Source organism: Sminthopsis crassicaudata, chromosome 2, assembly GCF_048593235.1.
Source record: "Sminthopsis crassicaudata isolate SCR6 chromosome 2, ASM4859323v1, whole genome shotgun sequence".
Taxonomy (NCBI): domain Eukaryota; kingdom Metazoa; phylum Chordata; class Mammalia; order Dasyuromorphia; family Dasyuridae; genus Sminthopsis; species Sminthopsis crassicaudata.
Genome location: NC_133618.1, coordinates 403,576,316 through 403,596,561, shown reverse-complemented (window position 1 = coordinate 403,596,561; position 20,246 = coordinate 403,576,316). Strand labels below are relative to the sequence as shown.

The 20,246-nt window shown below is 41.8% G+C and overlaps 2 protein-coding genes across 8 annotated transcripts in view; one reads left to right on the top strand and one right to left on the bottom strand.

The window, feature by feature from the left end:
• FAXDC2 (fatty acid hydroxylase domain containing 2) overlaps positions 1–9,506 on the top strand; it is a 32,799-nt gene extending 23,293 nt beyond the window's left edge. The window contains exons 3-9 of the mRNA XM_074291882.1: positions 1,141–1,232; positions 1,427–1,530; positions 2,588–2,709; positions 5,172–5,374; positions 5,839–5,944; positions 6,385–6,551; positions 7,263–9,506. Of these exons, the coding sequence (XP_074147983.1) occupies positions 1,141–1,232; positions 1,427–1,530; positions 2,588–2,709; positions 5,172–5,374; positions 5,839–5,944; positions 6,385–6,551; positions 7,263–7,419 (951 nt within the window). The 3' untranslated portion in view covers positions 7,420–9,506. The remainder of the gene's footprint in view (positions 1–1,140; positions 1,233–1,426; positions 1,531–2,587; positions 2,710–5,171; positions 5,375–5,838; positions 5,945–6,384; positions 6,552–7,262) is intronic.
• A 3,464-nt stretch (positions 9,507–12,970) lies between these two features.
• The window catches only part of LARP1 (La ribonucleoprotein 1, translational regulator), a 75,251-nt gene continuing 67,975 nt past the window's right edge, over positions 12,971–20,246 (bottom strand). For all 7 annotated transcript variants that reach the window (XM_074291879.1, XM_074291881.1, XM_074291877.1 and 4 more), the window contains 3 exons: positions 19,166–19,275; positions 18,849–18,976; positions 12,971–17,442 (listed from right to left, as the gene is read on the bottom strand). In XM_074291879.1, the coding sequence (XP_074147980.1) occupies positions 17,242–17,442; positions 18,849–18,976; positions 19,166–19,275 (439 nt within the window). In that variant the 3' untranslated portion in view covers positions 12,971–17,241. The remainder of the gene's footprint in view (positions 17,443–18,848; positions 18,977–19,165; positions 19,276–20,246) is intronic.

Here is a 20,246-nt window from a genome sequence, read left to right as displayed (position 1 = left end):
ATCTTTCTTGTACAAAAGATAAAACCATACTAGAGTAAAAAGGCAGTAAAGTAGTATACTGAGAATAGTATCAGCCTGGAATCCTGAGTATGAGCTTCTTCCTCTGCCACCCTCTAACTAACTGGACAACACTGACAACTCATTTCACATCTTTGGGCCTTCACCTGTGTTTAAGTCTGAACTCAATGGAACTGTTTCTACCCTGACAGATTTTGTTCCAAGATTACTTCAACTTCTAATCTTCAATATCCTGAGACTTTCTTCCTCTAATACACTGATCTTCAGTGAATACTTTGAATCTCTAATCATCTTTTTCCTTTCAAACTTATTGCCCCAGAGAAAATATAAATAGATAACAAAACACATTGACTACATTTATTTCTTCTGCTTTTACTTGATATTGAGAAAGACAAGTTCAATTGACAGGAAACCAGGAGGAGTGGAGTGAGGAATACCACAGCATTCTGGATCTCCTAAGCTAGAGAAAGGGGGGCATTTTACAAAGTTTCCTTTCCTCTGGAAATGACTCCAATAATCAGGAATTTTTCTTATACCTCATGCAACCAAAGCCCTGAATGACTGGTGGTGCAATCCACTCTCATGTGCTCATTCCCCCCAACAGCTCATGGCTAGACTATTCTGAACTATGTAAATTTACCTGACCTCTTTTCTGTGATTAAGGTCTTATCCAACCCTTACCCCGGAATTCATATTCTTCATAAAACTCTACCTGGGCTTGGGATTCCTCCCAATATCTAGATTTTTTTTTTAGAGAAACCCAAATGGGAATAAAGTTCTCATGTTTAGAAAAGATTCAAAGATCTTTTAAGGGGAAGGGAAGGAGAAATTTGGAAGATAAGGTTTTGCAAGGGTGAATATTGAAAACTCTTTGCATGTATTTTGAAAATAAAAATCTATCACTTAAAAAAAAGAAAGAAAGAAAATTTGGAGCTCTGGACTCTAATCAAAATTCTACTATAACTTAGTGCCCTGGTTCCTGGGGAAGAGCAAGAGGCTGGGGAGTGCATGTTAGACTAATAATTATCTACCCCTACTATCATATCCTTTCAGCAATGACTAAAAAAATGAGCTAAGAGAAACCTCATCTTTCCTTTGACTGATTTTCTATGCCATCTGCAGGAGGGGTATATCTGGGATTCTATGAAGAGGACAGCCTTTATTCTGAGCTCTGGTCTGCTTTTGTCTGTGGCTTTTTGGAACTCTGTCACCTGGTAAGCCAGCTTGAACTTAATCAGAATCTCTGAGTGTGTGTGTGTGTGTGTGTGTGTGTGTGTGTGTGTGTGTGTGTGCATGCATGCGAGCTCAAGTACATACATTGTGGGAGAGGGAAGGGTAGAAAAATAAAATAAGACTTTTTTCATACCCCAAATGCTCTCTCTTCCTTGGGGGGGTTTTCTCTTTGAAGGCATCTGCAGAAATTTTGGGGTGCCTCAGGCTACTTCTGGCAAGCCCAATGGGAGAAGCTACTTTCTACTTTTGCTGGAAACGAGTGGATTCTCTTCTTTCTAGGTATAGTTTTTACTCAATGACTCCATTCTACTGGGCAGTCTCTTGGGTATGGGTATATTACCTTGTTTTTTCCTTTCACTTTGTGCCTCAAAGATTCATCAACTTAAAAAAATTTTTTTTGATACTCAGGAGGAAGCTACCATATTAAACAGGGAAAGATGAGGAACATGGGAAAATGAATGGCTCAGAGGAGGAAAACAAAAACCATACTAGATGACAACAAATGTTTATTTGTTCTTATGTTCAAGGTCCTAAGAATCACTAGAATGAAGGACCACTTGTTGAAGTGAAAAAACTACTGGTTTTAATCATTCATTGAGTCAGAGAAAGGAGAAATCACTTTGTCTTTGGGTGAAACAGAAGGCTTTCTAGAGGAGGTAAAAGGATCTTTAGAAAGGCAAATTATTTTAAATCCAGCTCTTGTTGCTTGTTATTGGTGTGACTTGGAGGCATTTTGGCCAACAGGTGTAGGATTTTCAGACTTTAAATGGCTTTAAAAAGCCATTTTATAACAAATATTACAGTTACATCATGCTTTATACTTTGAATCCTCATACATGACTCAATGATTGATTATTTCACATATGATCTATTATCCCACATGATTCTCAAAAATCTCATGAAATTTAGTTGGGTCCTCATTTAACCAAAAGGAAAACAGAAATTCAGATGTGGAGTGACTTGTCCAAATTTTCCTGTCAAGTAATCTTTTTTTTTTTTTTTCAACTATGTCTTTCAATGGGGCTGAAAAAGGAAACATTTTTTAAGTTGTCTAGTTTACAGATGAAAACATTGTTCAAGAAAGGAGACATTTAATTCCTCAACTCAGAATCTCTCTGGAGAGTTCTTTAATGGTGTATTTCCCACAGGAATTAAAATCTACCATTTTAATCACTATAAACCCTGCTGATAGATTTAAAGGGCCTCTTACCCTCTTTGGTTAATTGGAAAAATGGCCCATTTATTTGAAACCCAACCCTACAAAGGCAAAAGTTAAGGGTGAAGAAATGGATAGGGATGACTTTGACTAGCACTTCCTTTGTCTCCCTTGCTGTAGGTACAATTCTGGTTCCTAGCATATTATTTTGGAGTTTTAATGCCCTTCTTCTAGTGGTGGACACAACTGGGAAGCCACATTTTATCTCCCGCTACCGAATTCAAAATGGCAAGAATGATCCTGTAAGTCTTTTTAGCAGCACTTTGACTATTTGGGTTCTTCATGCTATGTTGGGGGCAGGACAGGGTAGAAGGGTGGTGGGACTGCAAAAAAAAAAAAAAAAAAAGCCCCATTGTAAATTGTTTAGTGACCAGACCTGTTGTTTCAAAATAGGATCATAAGATTTAAAATTAGAAGGGATGTTAAAGATCATTTAATAAAACTCTCACCTCCTCATTTTAGATGAGGAAACTGAGGATGAGAAAGAAGTGATTTGCTCAAAGTCATATAGGCAGAAAACACTGACTCCCAGATCACAGGTTTTTCCATGATGCTTTAGCCCTTCTGACCCTTGACCTCAGATAATCTAAATATCAGAACAAGCATTATTGACAAGTTGGAAGTTGAAAAGCTGGTGGCCTCTGGACTCTGGAGTACCTAGGAGAGAGCATGAGCATGGGGAGTGTGTGGTGTCAGACTAATAAAACAGATATGAGGCTCTAAAAAAACGAAAAGTCTAGTACCTTTTGCCTGATAGAATAGCTGTGATGAGAAACTAGTTTACAAAGTGATTCATCCTCATCTGGACAAGACATGAACAGACTGACTTTTTAACCTGTTTGGATTTGGCCAAGAACACAGATCCTATGTATAGAGACTAAAGGTCCTACTGGGCTGCCAGAGACAGCTTTTTGTTAAGGACCATGCCTAAGTGAAGGGACCGGTCAGTTCTCCAGAGCCTCCACAGCTGGGGATCATAACATCTGAAGGAGTTGCAGGGCAGCCTTTGCTGACACAGGTGTTTCAGACTGGGAATGAGATAAAGTGGAGGCAGAGGGAAGAGGAGAGAGGTCAGACAATGTAACAGCCTCTCACTCTCCTTGAATCATCATCATCCGCTCACATGAAGAAGATCCACACTACAGGTCTGAGTCAGACCTCCAGCAGTCAGACTACAGCAGCTCCTGTATCACAATAGCTTTTATTTGATATAGTTCTAGAGATAAACAAGAAGCATTACTCTGGGATCTTGGACCTTTTCTCGGTAGAATGTTATAACTGTTTGCAGGAGGAATTAACGTATCTGGACTCCTCCCTAAATCTGCTTTTCCACTGGGGGGATGCTAGGTACCTGTTTCTCTTCCTCTTTGACAGAGATATAGTTTGAAATCCAGATTGCTCTCTGATCAAAAAAGCCCTGCCCTGGGGAAAATCAGGTTTGCACAGGGACTAAAAGTATTAGAAGACTGTATAGGCTTCTAGTCAGGAAAAGCATCTTACCAATAGAAGTACACTGGCCAACTTCACCCTTGGTGGAATTTATAGGGAAAAGCAGGTTGAGATAGCAGGCTGTGAGAAGCCTATCAACTCTGTATGTCCATGGGTGAAACCAGGGATGTCCTGAACCCATTTTGAACTGCTTTTGAGGGCAGACTGTAAAGTTTTTAGTTTGAGCATTTACAACTATAAATCAGGGCTCTAGAGTAGGACTTCTTAAATTTTTCCACTCATGACCACTTTTTGCCTAAGAAACTTTTACACAACCCCATGTCCAATTGGAGATGAAGCAATGTTCATGCATGGCAGTGCAAAGTGCACATGTTTTGTGTTCTGAATCAATGCAACATGGGCAAATGCTACCAGAAACACCTCAGATTCATTACACATTTGATTTTCAATTAATTTTTAATTGTTGCCAGGTTTTTTCAATTAATATTGTTACATGTCATGTGTAACTGACTCATATGGAGTTGTGACTCACAATTTAAGAAGCTTTAGTCTAGCATCCCAAAGATATTAAACTTGAGGCTCAGAGACAACAAGAGGCCAGCAAAACTCCTTACCTTATATGTAATTGGGAAATGTTTATCAAAATAAATACAGTACACCTGTTAATTTGCAATTATCTAAGTCAATAAATAAGAATCCCTTTCTATTTTAAGGTAATGTAAGAATATTAGTAATGTAGATACAATTTAAAAGTTTCATACCTATCTTCTTCCCCACCCATTTACCAGCACATCCCTGGGTGGAGCCATTATAGAACTATAGAATTGGAAGAGACTTTTTTGGGTATCCATGATTTAAATGGCAAAGTAGAATTAGCAATCAGAAACAAGGCTTTGTGTCCCAGCTCTAGCACTTACAGATGAACCTTGTGGTTGATATGGGCAAGTCACTCTGCCTCTCTGTATGTCTGTCCCACAAAAGGGATAGAAATGTTTTTATCCTTTATATTGCAGATTTGTAATGAAGGAAGCATTTTGCAATCCTCAGATTATATGCCTACATGAATTATTATTATTAACACCACTAAATATTTAATGAGTGCTTAGTATCTGTAGAGCATTTTGCTGTGTCAGCAGGGTGGGACAGGACTTCTAGCAAGGAAACAAGGCAAGGTTCCTATCCATGTTCCACTGCCCTATGCCAGGCTGTACTGGCCCAACCCAAAGATGACCTCTACCTTCCTTTCCTGGTACAGGTAGACCCCATGAAACTCCGCCAGGCTCTTGTTACAGTTCTCTTCAACCAGTGCATCTCTGTCCCCATGCTGGGGCTCTACTACCCCTTCCTCAAGTGGAGAGAAGATCCTTGCCGCCCTGAGCTGCCCACTTTTCACTGGTTCCTTCTGGAGCTGTCTATCTTCGTACTGATAGAAGAAGTCATGTTTTACTATTCGCACAGGTGAGCTGGGTAGGGAAGGAGAGGCAGGGGAAGAGAAGTCTGAGAGCACTGTGACTAGAAAGAGTTCTGGCATTTGAACCAAGAAGGACTAAGATTTTAATTTCATCTCTAACACTTATTATTGCTCTTGGGAAAGTGACTTCACCTATTTGAGTCTCAGTTACTCCATCTATAAAAATGGGGTTACTAATCCATGGGTATAGTTGAGAAAATTACTTTGTAAACATTAAAGGAATAAAGAGATGCAGGGGATTGTTATATGCTAAATAAGATGAAGATCTCACCTACAACTCACTGAGCTGGGATGGCTGTAGGAACGTGCTTAACTAAGTCCCTTAGTTGTATAGTGTGAGACAAAGATCAAAAGTGTCCCTTTATAAGTGGTTACCATCCTTTGGCTTGTTCCTGTCCCTCTGTGCTATTTGTCAAGCAAGGAAATGATGATTATTTCCTTTTCGTTACAGGCTTCTTCATCATCCCATATACTATAAGCGATTCCATAAGAAACATCATGAGTGGACAGCCCCCATTGGTGTAGTCTCTCTCTATGCTCATCCTATAGAGCATGTGGTAAGCAGATACAGGCTATGGGGCCCTTCCCAATTAGCCTAGGGAAGGGACAGAGACCCTTAACAACTTCTCAGGCAGTCTGGCTTTATTTGTTCTTCTCTCGTTCCTTAGTCCAGGATACATCAGAAAGCCACTTCATTTCTAAACTAGCTACCTTCCCTCCTTCCTCCATTCTCAGGATTATCATCCAAGCAAACCTTAAGTCTCTGAAAACCTGCCAGTGTTCTGGGATCCTCTTAGGAACAACATAGCCAATCTGGCAGAAATAGTCTTAAAGGGCCGATTGAAGAGAGAGGAAAGAGTCAGTGCTTAGTTTCCACAGCATATACCATTGACAGAGCTCTAAGTTCCTTCTTTTGCCCCCATTTTTAGCCTTCTCTTATTGGTAACCCCTCAACCTCCCCCTTGCTCTTCAAAACAAAGCTGTCTCCTACCTGCAGGTCTCCAACATGCTGCCAGCCATAGTAGGTCCCATGGTAATGGGTTCTCATCTGTCTTCCATTACCATGTGGTTTTCCTTGGCTCTCATTATCACCACCATTTCTCATTGCGGTTACCATCTGCCTTTTCTGCCTTCACCGGAATTCCATGACTACCATCACCTCAAGTAAGATCCTCTTCAAGAGTTCCTTGACGTGGGGATTAGCTCAAATATGAACTATATAAAATTTTTACTCTCTTGCCTACTGCAGCCCGCCTGAATAGCTAGCCACTGATACATAATGGGGAACAAAATGGGGCTTTGGTCCTTGTCTTGAACTAGGAAAAGAAGTAGAAATTATGATTTATTTAGAAGGGAGAGGGATCTTAGATAATCTCCTAATCTAATTACCAATTTGAAGAAATTTAAACCCAATCTACACTGACAAAGTTTTATCTTTTATCTCATGCAATCCTTATAATGCGAGCTTGTCTACAAATGGCTCTGCTTTGGGATTGAATCCATAATGAGAGATAAAGTCCCCTAACTTTCCTGGAGATTTTCAGCAAAGGAGAGTCATGCTGTGGGCATACACTGGACTAGATATTCTCTGAAGTTTCTTCCAACACAAAGATTGTATGCAGAAGAAACTTCTTTCTAGGTAGAAATCATATGAGATGACTGCTGGAATATCTTTCAGTTCTTGAATTCTGTGAACTTATTGGGGAAATCATTTCATTCTTTGAGCCTTTTCTATAAAATAGGGACAAGAATAATTATGTTCCTTATCTTTCAAAATTATTTTGAGAAAAGTGCTTGATAAGCTATAAATTCTATAGAAATGAGAGCTGTTATTATTTGGGTATACTGCAAACTTGTTTCATGCTCCTTTGCCAGATTCAACCAATGCTATGGAGTGCTGGGAGTGCTTGATCATCTTCATGGAACTGATACCACATTCAAGCAAACGAAGGCCTATGAAAGACATATGCTGCTGCTGAACCTTACTCCTCTCTCCGAGAGCATCCCTGACCTGCCTAAGAAGATAGAGTGAGGTGGCATGGGCTCTGGCCCCATCCCACTGCACCCAGCAAGGGGCTGTCCCTAATAGACCTAGAATCTCTCCCTTGACAAACTAGAGCTGATAATTCTGCCAAATGACTTTCTAATGAGATAGACAGATTCTCTGATGCCTGGCTGAGTATAACAGAGTGGAGGGAAGGAACATAGAGAAGCAAGAGAAAGGAGCCAGAAATAGCACCAATCCCTATTCTCTTCCCAAAGCTACACCTTAGTGAACATCCTCTATCAGTCATAATATGATGGGGCCAGGTCTATCTTGTATGAGGAGCACTAGAGCCTGGAGAGCTTTTTCTAAAAAGGTGATATGCTTGGCTCCCATTGGTGGGGTTCACTTATGGATCCACTGAAGAGTCTATTATTAGACTGCAGACCATATTAGTTGAGGACTGACTGAAGGAAGAAGGAATGTTGAATCCAAGGAGAGAAGACTTAAAGAAGTCTTAGTTAAAGGGTGTTATATGGAAGAATGATTAGATTAGATTTGTTGTGCTAAAATTGGGAGTGGTGGTTGGAAAATGCAGGAAAGCAGGTTCAGGCTTGATGTAAGTAAATGTTTCCTATCAATTAATGCTATCCAAAAGTGGAAAGGAGATAGTGAGTTCCCCAGCCCTAAAGTCTGGATAACTACTTGAAGAACAATTCCTGCTTATATATGGCCTTGTTGCCCTCTTCAGTTCCCTTCATTTCTGCTTAAAAGCAGAGCTAAGGAGAGAGAAAAAAAGGTATGCCCCTAAACTCCAATTTATGGGGAAACCTTGCTAACCTAAAAGTTTCCATCAAGATTGGATGAAAGATTTATTATAGTCAGATATTACATCAGGGTTATTCTTAACTGCCAGACATTACCATGGGAAGTCTTTCCAATGGGATGGTAGAAGACAGGAAAGGTGGAAGGGATGAAAAGGGGAAAGTGAGATGGCCACCCACCATCCACCCAAGTTCTTGTTCTCCAGGTTCTAATATGCTCATTTTACCTCTTCTGTTAGAGGCCCTGAATAGACTTATTCACAGGAACATGTGATTTAGAGAAAGGACATTAGTCCAACCCCAAGTACCTGCCCAAGGTCGCAGAGATTAAGTAAATAGGAAAGCCACTACACCAAAGATGGATGCCAAGAGATGAGGCTCCTGCCAAAGACAATGCAACTTACCCCCAATCTGCTAGCTAGGATATTTTCATTTAGGAGAACAAGGCCTTTAACTCACTTCCTGAGCAATCAAAACTCTGGCCTAGAGAACACTACTTGGGTTCATGACCAAAGACAGCAAAGAAACTAGAATAAACTCTAGCACTAAGTCCTAGCTGCCCAGCGAGTAGAGACCCAAAGATGTGCTAGTCATAGTGCCCTGTCATGGTACTTTTCAGAGTATCCAGACGTTTTAGTTGTACTCAGTTTCCCCTCAGTGCCTGGAGGCAGTTTTCACTGAACACCTAAGACAAGAAAGAAGCAGTTGAAATTCTAAGCAAGAACCTCTTCCCTATCACTCCCAACATACATAGGTCCAAAAGAATCTAAAAAAGGGCAACTCCAGAACACCCTGAGACAGCCAGCTCTGTCTCTCACCAGTATAGCTGGGTTCCTAGCAGGATGAGCCCATAGAATAAATGGTAAGATTGAGTTGAAAGGGCTCTTAGAGATTATTGAGCTCCATTCCTTCATTTTACAGATAAAGAAACTGAAGCCCAGAAAAAATGGCTTGCCCAAAGTCTTTAAAAAGAGTAGTAATTGGCAAAGCTGGAATTTAAACCCAGGTTCTGTAACTTCAAATCCAGAGCTCACTCCACTGTCCCATGATGTCTCAAATTTGTCAAAGTTCATTCCCTTTTCCACTTTCCCACTTGCAGGACATGATGAATTTCTATGCTTATCATGGTCAAAGAAAGTTCTCTTCAGCTGTCTCTCAAGGATCCTTTCAAGAATATATATCAAAGCACCTCCCACTAAAAGCTGGACCACTTGCATTTAGTCCCAAGGTACCACTCTGAGTTTGGGGCTGCTGTCCTTTCATCCCCTGTAATCTATGCCTGAAAATAAAAACAATTTTAAAAAACTTAATGGTACTTTCAGTTCAGTTCAAGAATTCAACCAATATTTATTTAGCACCTGTGTGCAAAAAAAAAAAAAAAAAAAAAAGTTCACATTTAAATAGTGCATCAATATTTACAAAGTGCTTTCCTTCCTCACAACAAATCTGTAAGTTGCAGTACAAGAATTATCCCCACTTTACAGCTGGAGAAACTGAGGCTCAGGGGTAAAAAGTAACTTGCTCAGGGTCCCAAAATGTAAAAGCTGATTGAAACCTAAAGACTTCAGATTCTTAAGATTAGTATTTTTTAAAATTACATTGACCTTGGTCTTCAAAATCCATAATAAAGGTCATGGTTGAAATATGAGGGAAAATATGGGGGGACTCACATAGAGAATTTCCACCCTCATGCCCCATTCCAGCTTCTTGGATTTCTGTGGTAAACCTCAATAGTGAGAAAAGGAGAGAAGATGGGTCTTATGAAGGCTTGCTGTTCCCTCTCTCTGCCATCCCCTACCCCAGAAGATCTTGGTGTGGAGGTAATGACCTTTAGAAGGAGTTAGGCTAGCAACTTATGCCTATATAGGTGTTGGTTTATGAAGTGCTGTCCTCCCTGTACATAACAACCTAGTAAATTCAGGAGACTAGAGATAGATGGGGGAGAAGAGTGGGGAACCAGAAAAGTACCCTTCTCTCCCTTCTGTCTTCTCCAGACCTTAGGTCCCCAACGTCATCCTCTCTATTAGCAAGGTTTCAGATTGGCATGGGGAAAAAGAGGATATTCAGGTCACCAGCGCATGCTTCAGCGGTCTCCCAACGGCCGTACCAAAGCATCTCCCAAGCCGGGTTTGGCTTGCAGTGGTTTCAAACAACAGCTGTGCCCCCCCCCCCCCCTGCTGATTCTTGATGTCCCACACCCATAGAGCCCTCAGCCTCGCTCTGTCTAAGATGGATAGCAGACTGCCCAGTTTTAGATCCCAGATTGTAAGTTTTCCCCACAGCAGACGATAAGTGGTAGTATCCCCATTGACGAAGAAGGTTCAGAAAAGGGGAGGACCTTACTAAAAAAAGTCGTATATTTAAGAAGCAGCAGAGATGACTCGGACCCAGATCTCTCAACTCCACACTCGTGTGTTTTCCCAGTGTGCCACATAACACATTGAAATAGGAACTAAATTTCAATTGCCATGTTAATGCTACCACAGGCTACGCTCCCCATATCCAAAATCGGCCTTCAGTAAAATTTGAGAGATGCCTACAATGATGTTTCACTCATATCAAAGAGAATGATCAGGATATAAATCTTATTCAATTAAAATACCTTCAAAGTCATATCTTAAAATAATCTTTTGAAAAATTTATCTAGCATAAGGAGTGAGGCTCACAGTTAGGGGTAGCTATTGTTCATGTTGGAAACCAAAGTTCAGATGTTGTTTTCCCCACATTTTAATCCCCTTGTAAACCAGACTAGGAAAGACTGATATAGAGCAGGTGTGTTAAACATCATTGTGGACAATACTTGAGTGTTGCTGCAACCAGATTAAAAAGTAATTGGGAAATGTTTAAATATAAAAGAACACAGATGATAATTTGTGATTTTTTTAAGTCAACATACATTGGCAAGGATCCTTATAAGTATGTGGCCCATTTCTATTTGAATTTGCTGTAAACCATTAATGAACAGGAAATTGGCCTTGTTAGCATGTTATCCAGTAATGTGTGGCTCACCTTTTCTTTTTTGGTTCTTGGATCTCTCTTTGCCCCTCCTAAACCAACTGTTCTAACTATAGGAATCCTCTTACATTGTTATTCAGTCACATCTAACTCTCGATGATCCCCATCTGGGGTTGTCTTGGCAAAGACATTGAGGTGATTTGCCATTTCCCTCTCTGACTCATTTTATGGGTGAGAAATTGAGGCAAACAGGGTTACTTAACTAGCAAGTACCTGAGGCTGGATCTGATCTCGTGAAGTCTTCCCGATTGCAAGTTCTCTCCACTAAGCCACCCAGCTGTCTCCCCATTATATTCTCTCCTAACATGGTTACTTAGCCTGTTTGAGAATTTCTAGTTAACGGGCTGCTCACTGCTTTTCTAGTCTGTGTCAAGGTGTAGCTGTGCTACAACTGTAGTGGTTAGGCAGTTCTTAAGCTCCATTTAAATCAGCAATTGAGCAATTTTCATCCGTTGCTCCTAGTGTTATTCTATGGACCCAAGTAAAACAAGTGTCATCCTCAGCCTTTCTAATATGTGAAGATAGCTATCAGCCAAAACCTTATTTACTCTCCAAGCTAAACTACTGTAGTTCATTGAGTCAGTATTGGAAGAGCATGGTTTCAAGTCTTCAACATCCTGATTGGCTTGTATCAATACCTCTCCAACATGAAACAACTAAGACTCCATGGTCTTTTTCACCTTCCCCCTTACATTCAACTCAAAAAGGTATTAAAGCAGGCACTGTAGTATAGGTAGAGAAGGGGGCCATTACCAACCAAAAGGCATCCTTGCCTCTAAGGTGCTTACCATGCTACTAGAATATGACCTGTTTGAGTTTTGCCTACCAAGTGGAACTTTACATTTTCCTGTCAATATATCACATCAAATTGTTCCTACGTCCAGCTTACTTTGGATCCTGATTCTGTCAATCAACATTGTAGCTATCCATCCATCACCCTCATTTGATTGACGACCATATCTTTATTGGGCCTTCGATGGTCCAATATTGATCATATAAACCCCAAAGAAGAGACCCCTGGGATACTCTTCTAGACAGATCTCCCAACTGGTTACTAACTCATAAAGCTACTGTCATCTTGTTCACCTTTCCTCATCTTCCAAACAAGCATGTCCGCTAACCTCTCTTGAGTTTGATTTTTCTCTGCCCACACCAGTGCTGCTAGTGACACCAGGTAAATTGCTAACCTATGGTTTGGACGTTAACTAATTGGAAGGTAGAGAAGTTGGATAAAATATCTTAATATCCATTCCAACTAGGCCAACTAATTCAAACACAAATACATACCCCTTTTGGGGTTCCTTTTTAACAGGTACTACGTTATTGGCTACCCCAACACTTATGGTCCAGGAAAGAAGGCAATGCCAGTCAGGCTTAAGATTCTTGGATGTTATTTACAAATTTACTTCATACTTCCATAAGAGCAAGAGTTTAGTTCTGAAGGAAGAGAAAAGTGGATGTTGGGGGAGAATAAGCCTTTTAACCCACATTTCCAATTCAGCTACTCTAGTTTGCTGTGGAATATCTGGTGACCAATATAAAAATCCAGATATTTCCCCAACCCCTATCAATGGGTGATTCAATCTGCCTGCAAAAAGCCATTATTTTGTATCCACTCTGGTTTTACAAAACTTACCTAGCTCCTACTCTGTGGCTAGTTTCTTTTGACTCAGAAACAGCTCTCCATTCTTATATCCATTACCCCCAATCCAATCCAATCCCTGCTCCCATTGTGGGTGGGAGAAAGCAAGGCACCATGATGGTCTTTTGAAATTTTTATTTTTATACATTTTTTTTGTATTAAAAAGGAAAAAGCATAATTACCACAAATTACAAAGGACTAAAGCGTTCGTTACTAGAATAATGAATGAATCACATCAGCCTGGAAAGCAGATACTCTGAATAATATTAATGTTATAATACAAGCTCATTCAAGTATCTTACATTTTTTTTTTTTTTTTTTTTTTTTTTTGTTCTTTTAAATGTGATGTTCTAGCACATGGTAAGATTATGTCCTATCAGGGAAAGGTGGGTCCTTTACAGCAAAGCTGGACGTTTTCCTCTCTGGTGGGGAAACAGGCTGTAAGTTTTGCCTTTACCATCAACATGGCTGAAAAGGGATGTTTTGTTTTTCTTAATTTTGAGGGGGGAAGCCAAGTAATCAATCCCCTTCTGACCTGGGACAACAATGGATTCCAATTTGAAAGAAGCCAGACTTGTTGAAGTGCTCAGCCTGAGCTTTGATTAAATTAAACATGTGTAGCTCAGTCATTGGCCCTACTTGTCCCCTCTACCCCTGTATCCCTGGCCCCAGGTGAGCTGGCTTCTGCCTTCTCTGAGCAGCCAAGGCTTTTTTTTTTTTTTTTTTTCCTGTTGCAAAAGCAAAATTTCAAAAAGGAAAAACTAAGTTATAATGTAACAAAACAATTTTCCTAAGAAGGCTCAGCACCAATCCATGTCTGAGTCACAGCTGCCCAGGCTGGGGATAGGGACGGGGGAAATATCTGAATTGGTAGTGCATCTTCTCCCAAAGACAAACCAGGAGGGAAGGTTAGCAGTTGTCAAATTAGAACAAAGGGTAGGACTGGACGAGAGGCACTATTCAGAGGCTAATACCAAAGTTCTTACTGGAACAAGCCAACCTAGGGAAAGTTAAGTGGAAACCATCCAGGACATGTTACAACTTTGTTTTGTAGAGAGTAGAGGATGGGGTGGGTGGGATGGGCGCTGTGGGAGGAAATGAAGAGCTGCTTTGTGACTCAGGTCTTGGGGTTCTTGAGGGAAGATGGAAGGGCAGGCCTGGAGGTCCTAGCCCCCCTGGCGTGCTTGTCACAGATAAGTCGGTCCTAGATTCAAGTGTCTTCAGAAAAGTGAAGATGTAAACTACTCTTTGAAACATTAATCCTAAAACAATAAAAACAAAAAAACAAAAAGAAAAACCTCCCCACACCCCCCACCCATGAACTGAGATGTAGTGCCGACGTTCCCACCTAGAGCACATTCTTTCAGGGTGTTTCCTTGTAAGGAGTCAAGGAGACTAAAAAGGGCAGTCTCACAAGACTCCCACCTTGGGTCCAGGGACAGAATGCAGAAAACCGGTGGTTGACCCAAGTAGAGATTATGGGGGAATCATAGGGAAATCCCAGCAGGCCACCTGGGTTTTCAGTCACTATAGGATGGCTGAGGTGGGAAGTTAGCCTGCCTCTAGCTAATCCCTGGCTGTCCTTGCTTTCCAACCCCAAGTATGGCAGAGGACTGAGCTTTGAGGTTACTGTGGCATCAGAGATACAGTACCAGAGCTGGTCAGTCTGAAGGGAAAGAATGGAGGTGGGGAAAATGCCCAGTGGAGTCCATTGCCAAGGCAAGCACCAGACCAGGGCTAGGAGGGCCTCAGAAGCCCTTGCCCTGATGAAAGCTAGGCAAATTCACCTCCATTGCCAACTCTGTTGCCTTAGATGTCACTGGGCCCCCCCACAGAGCTAGAGGAGTTTATAGACCAGCTCCTAGGCCACACATAACAGAAAGGACAAAACCCAAAATGCTTTTAGGATAAGGGAGCAGCTGAGAACAAAATAAAAGATGGGGTGCTGTTTTAGGCCCCTTTAGCAAATAAGCTAGTTCCAGTCCAACAATAGACCACAGAGGCTAATTCTGTCAATGGCTCTTACTATCAAATAGTTTCCTGCCCTCCAAATATTGATTTGGACCTACGAAGGAAGAACTTTAGAGCCTGGGGAAGAAGTGGGGATGAGGGATGGCAACTTAAGAGTAAGACTGAGAGTGCTGAAGACATCCGCTTCCCTTTGTGCCTTCCTTTCCTCCACCCTTCTTTGATTACAGAGACACGAAACTGCTCTCCATCACCCATCTTTGCTCATGATGGCAGTGGGCTGTTCCACTCATCCCTTTAGTCCCATCATCACTCAGAGACCTGACAAACGATTAGTAGGTGAGTGGCTGCTAGAGCTTCAAGTCCTCATGTAGCCTTTACCATATGGCTAGGTGATTTGTCCTGGGAGATTCTCTCCCAATTCTGACTTCTGTAACACTACTCCTCCCACCTTCCCACAAATGTAGCTACATTTTTCCTTTGGGGAGTGGGGAGGCCAAAGGCCAAGCAAATATGCAGTTAGGGAGCTAGGCAGAGGACAAAAGGCAGGGGCCAAATACATATGTACCATAAGAAACGCACTAGAGAAGAACTATCATTTTGGCCTCCAGCGGAGGCCAAAGCCCACTCCATGGCTCCAGACTGCAACAGACTGGACTAATTCCAGGAGGCAGAAGCAAACGGGGACACGGACAAAGGGGACTTTGTTTTCAACAGCTCTATGGCCAATTCAACCTACCCCTCTAGCCACCGAGAGGATATGCTCTGTCCCCTACTGCCACAGGAAGCACACGGAATTCAAAAGGCAGGAGTTGACATAAGACTAGAGCTTATTGATTCTGCAGCACCCATGCCGCCACCTTCCCTGATCGAAATCAAGAGGACGGGGAGGGAGGAGGGGAAGGGGTGTCACTCTGGGGCCCACATCTCAACGGATGTTCAGGCCCTAGTTCCAGAGGCAATGAAAGAAAGGCAGGGGGCAGGATGGGGGGTGGCACAACAACAGCACAGTACACACACAGAATGTCAGCTTCAAACTACACGTCGGCAGGTATCCAGTAGGAACGCCCCTTCCCCCGATGTGGCTCTCTTTCCTAGCCACAGAAGGTGGGGGTGGGGGTGGAAGGAGAAGGGTGCTGTGCAGGTGGTAGCTCATTCCCAAGGAAGATTTCCAGCCCGTTGAAACTCAATTATATCCAGCCAGCCAAGGACCAGAGTAAGAACTCCTGATGTCAAGTCAGTTTTAGTCTGTGATCCCAGGCCAGATTTCTGACTCCATAGAGGAAAACAGGCCATGCGTGTGTCAAAATCCCCACTCCACAATAAGGCAACTTTTTTAAATATTATTTTTAAGGACAAAAGAACAAAGGGCAAGAAGTCGCTTTTTGTGGCTTGGGGTTGGGGTTTTTTTTTGGTCTTTTGTGGTAAGTTTTGTCCTTTTTTTGTCATTTTTCAAGGGACAGAAAAGTAAAATAAAATAAATCATCTTTTAACAGGGTCTCTTCTTCAGTGAGCAGCGTCTCTCTGGGTTTGGGGAAAGGTCAGGGACTGGAAAGTGTATATGAGAAAAGGGAAGGGCCCTGCCTTCCCTCCCCAAGCAGCCACTTGCTGGGCCAGCCCCAGGCCGGATCCTTTGGTTTCCTCCTCCAAGGTCTGCAGGTCCGAAGGGCAAAGCAGGGATGAGAGGACTGGGAAGGGGGCAAAGGAAAGGAGGCCTAAGGAATGGTGGTCAAGGCCACCAGATGAAGGTGAAGATCATTCTCCGAGAAGCCAGGCAGGTCTACGGCTCTCAAATGGGAGAAATCGCCGCTTGACTGTGAAATTGGCAGTTTCCACAGGATAACGCCAGCCTGGGCATGGGTTGATGGGATGGCACTCTAGGGCTCTGTGCAGGCTGCATAGTAGAACTGATGGGACAGAAGAGAGGAAAAAGTCTCTGCGATCAGGTAGCAGGGGCTGTGGGCTGCCAGCTGTAGAGTTGAAGAGTGATTTTGGTAATATGGACGAAATTCTGTCAATAACTTAAAAACATATATATATGCGTGTGTGTGTATATCTGTATCTCTCATATAGATATACACACAGACTCATACACACATACACACACACACACACACACACACATATATATATATATATATCTATCTATATATATATATATCTATATCTCTCTCTCTCAAACTCTTCTCCTTCCCATCCTGGGCCAAATAAGTTGAGACATGAAGACTTGTGAGGGAAAAGTAGGGGGTGGGGATGGGAGTCTCCTTTTGATGGATCATCACAGTGGCCAGAAGCCAGTCTCTTATTGTCAAGTTGTGTGCACTACAGTGGCCTGTTCTTGGATTGTCCACCTTCACTCCAACCTCTCCATTCTCATAACCTTCTGTCTTCCTTCCCCAAGTCCAAATGGGAAACAGCCCTTCACTTTCCCAAAGTCTGTATGTCTGAGGGCTGGCTTGATATTTTGGCATCTTCCCTTGTAGACTGACTGGCAGGTGGGACATGGGCTTGGCTGGGCGCTGTGGCCAGTTTGCTGGAAGACTGGGACGGATATCGTTTCCTGACTTCTCCTCCTGCCGGCGCTGCGTACCTCTTGTGGCTGCCTTCCTCACCCATGGGGGGCTGAAACAGAAAGGACATGGGCCCAACATGAGACTGAGGTAGGGAGAACATCTGCTTTCCTATTCTTTCCTCATCCAGGGCACATGTCACTCAGGACAGAGACTTGCACAATGGAAGAGAAAGCACTAGTTTTGGAATCAAAAGGACATGAGTTCAAATCCCAGGTTGGATGTCTATTACCTGCCAGACCTTGAGCAAGGGGTGAAAGGGTTTGGATTAGAGGGTTTCTGAGGTCCTTTCTAGCTCCAGATCCAATGAGAACCAATATATGTATAGTACAAGGCCCTGAATTTAATTCAAAGGATCTGGGGTCCTAACACTACCTATCTCTTAGTTATCTGACGTTAGCCAAGTTTCTTATATGTATACAGTGGTCCCACTCAGCTCTCTATGTTTTCAGGAGTTCTAAATCCAGGCCACACTTTCATTTTCTGGGTGCTCCTTAGTAAGCTATTTGAGCCCTGAGTCTCAACTCCACCCTTTGCACAATAAGGATAATTAATAATGCTTCAATTTTTCCTGTCTCATAGGGATTTTATAAAGATCACTGAGATTACTATTAACCTTGCAACCCTTTAAGAGGTGTCCATCAATAGCCATCCTCTTTTCCTTATGATGCCACTAAACACCATTCATTCAATCTTCAGTGCTAGAATTAGGGTCTCACTCAAGTTTAACAATTCTAAGAGTCCTAGAGACTAGCAGGAAGAAGTCAAATGCAGCTTGAAACCCATGAAACCAAGGGTTGTAAGCAGAAACACTTGCCTTCCAATACTATCTTTCTCAGCTTATACTTTTGAAAGGTTTGTATTTCTTAATATCTATATTTTCTGTCCCCTTATTATAAATTCCTGAAAGTATTTTCCCTTTCCATATGCAATGCCATAGATGGCACTATCATTTAATTTTGCTAACCACAAAGTGACTGGGAATCTGGGTTCCCTAGACTTGAGTTTCAATAACCAGGATAACCACTGGGTGTCACTATGGGAGCATTTTCCCAGAGCTGGGGAAGGGCAGAGACTCAAGTCAGACTCGCAGAAAGAATGTTACCGAGGTGGAGATTTAAACATCATGTTGTCCAACCTCTAGGCAAGGAAATGAAGGCTTAAAGATTGTTCCCCTCAGATGAACTCTGGAACACATTGCTTAGTTCTACACACCATTATTTAAGAAAGGCACTAAATTCCCAGTCAGAGCACATGGGCCCTGCCACTTATTACCTTTGTGACCTTAGGGAATGTTTATTATTAACTTTTGGGGGCTCTCTACCCTCAACTTGTAAAATGAGAGGTTGGTCTACAAGACCTCTAAGAATTCTTTCAGGTTCCAGTTTAATCCAGTGACTAAGAGGGCATCCCTGCACATAGTGACACCCTGGGATGGGCAGAGATGCCAAGACTTACATCCACTCGGAAGTCTTCTAGACGTCGGAATTTGCCGAGGTATTCTTGAAGTTTGGGGTCAATATCCAAGTTTTTGGCTTTGGAATATTTTAAGAAGGCCCAGAACTTTTCCAGCCCATACAGCTGCCCTGTGGGAAAACAAAAAGTTTAGAGGCAAGGCCCACAAAACTTGCAGCTTGACTCCAAAGGAATGGCCACAGGCTAGCTTGAATCTTTGATCAAGTAGACTCAAAAGCTGCAGGAAATCTAGAGCCGCTCATGAAAACCTCTTTTCCTTTCAATACACTAACTCAAAGAGTCCACACTGTGATCCCTACCCGCTTCATAGTCCTTCACAGTCTCATCCTGGAAATCCTTGAAAATATCAGGTCGGAACTTCTTTTCCAGACCGTAACTGTAATATCGAAAAAGGCACTCCAAACCATACCTATAAAAAAAAAAGCAGAAGACTAAATTAAGCCTCAATTTTTTTTTAGCTGTGAAATGGGAACAATAGTACTTTCTGATCTAAAGACTAGACTGATAAATATTTAATGAGCAAGGCCTTATGTTAAATATACTGGAAAACAAAGGCCCACATATAATATATAATAAGGCCCATAAATGTGATAGCTTAGTTAACAAGAAGGGAGATAAAAATACAAATCATTAATAGCAAAAGCATGTAAGAAAGTAAGAATTACAAGGCTAGAGAATGGGTTCCCAAAAGGCAGAATCACTATTTATTGGGAAAGGGGCAGAAGAAGAGAGAAGGAAAACTCAAGGCTGAGTACTGAATGTAGGCCTCTGAAAGACAAATCCTATTTCAAAAGGGAGAAATGGGTGGGAGAAAGAATATAGGTATTACCCCAATTTTTACAGATAAGAAAAGTGAGGCTCAGAGAGGCTGACTTGACAAAGTATCAGACAGAATCTGAACCCAATTACAGGAGCACAGATAAAAAGCAGAAAGTTTTTGAAGATCACCTAGTTCAGTTCAGGCCCAGAAAGACATTAAGTCAATGAACATACAAATAAGCAGAGCAAAGATATAATTTAAATACATATCTTCTGACTTTAAATCCAAACACTCTTTCTGCAATAGTACACAGCAGTCTTTCTGATGGGATAAAGAAAATTCTTTATCTGTGCATATAGATTAACTAGTAGGAACCAGGCTAGTTCTGTCACTCAGGACCTGAGTTACTGTAGTATGTCATTTCACTTGTTCTCATTTGCAACTGAGGGGGTTAAATTAGACCTTTAAGGAGGTCTAAAGTTAATTTCATCTAGGCTTAAAGTTTCAATTTAAAGTTCCCAAAGGCAACCAATGTTAATGAAGAGCCTGGAATTTATGTGGTACGCCTATAGTTTGAAAGTACTGGAATTAAACATTCAAGTCATGAGAGCTGTCTTCAA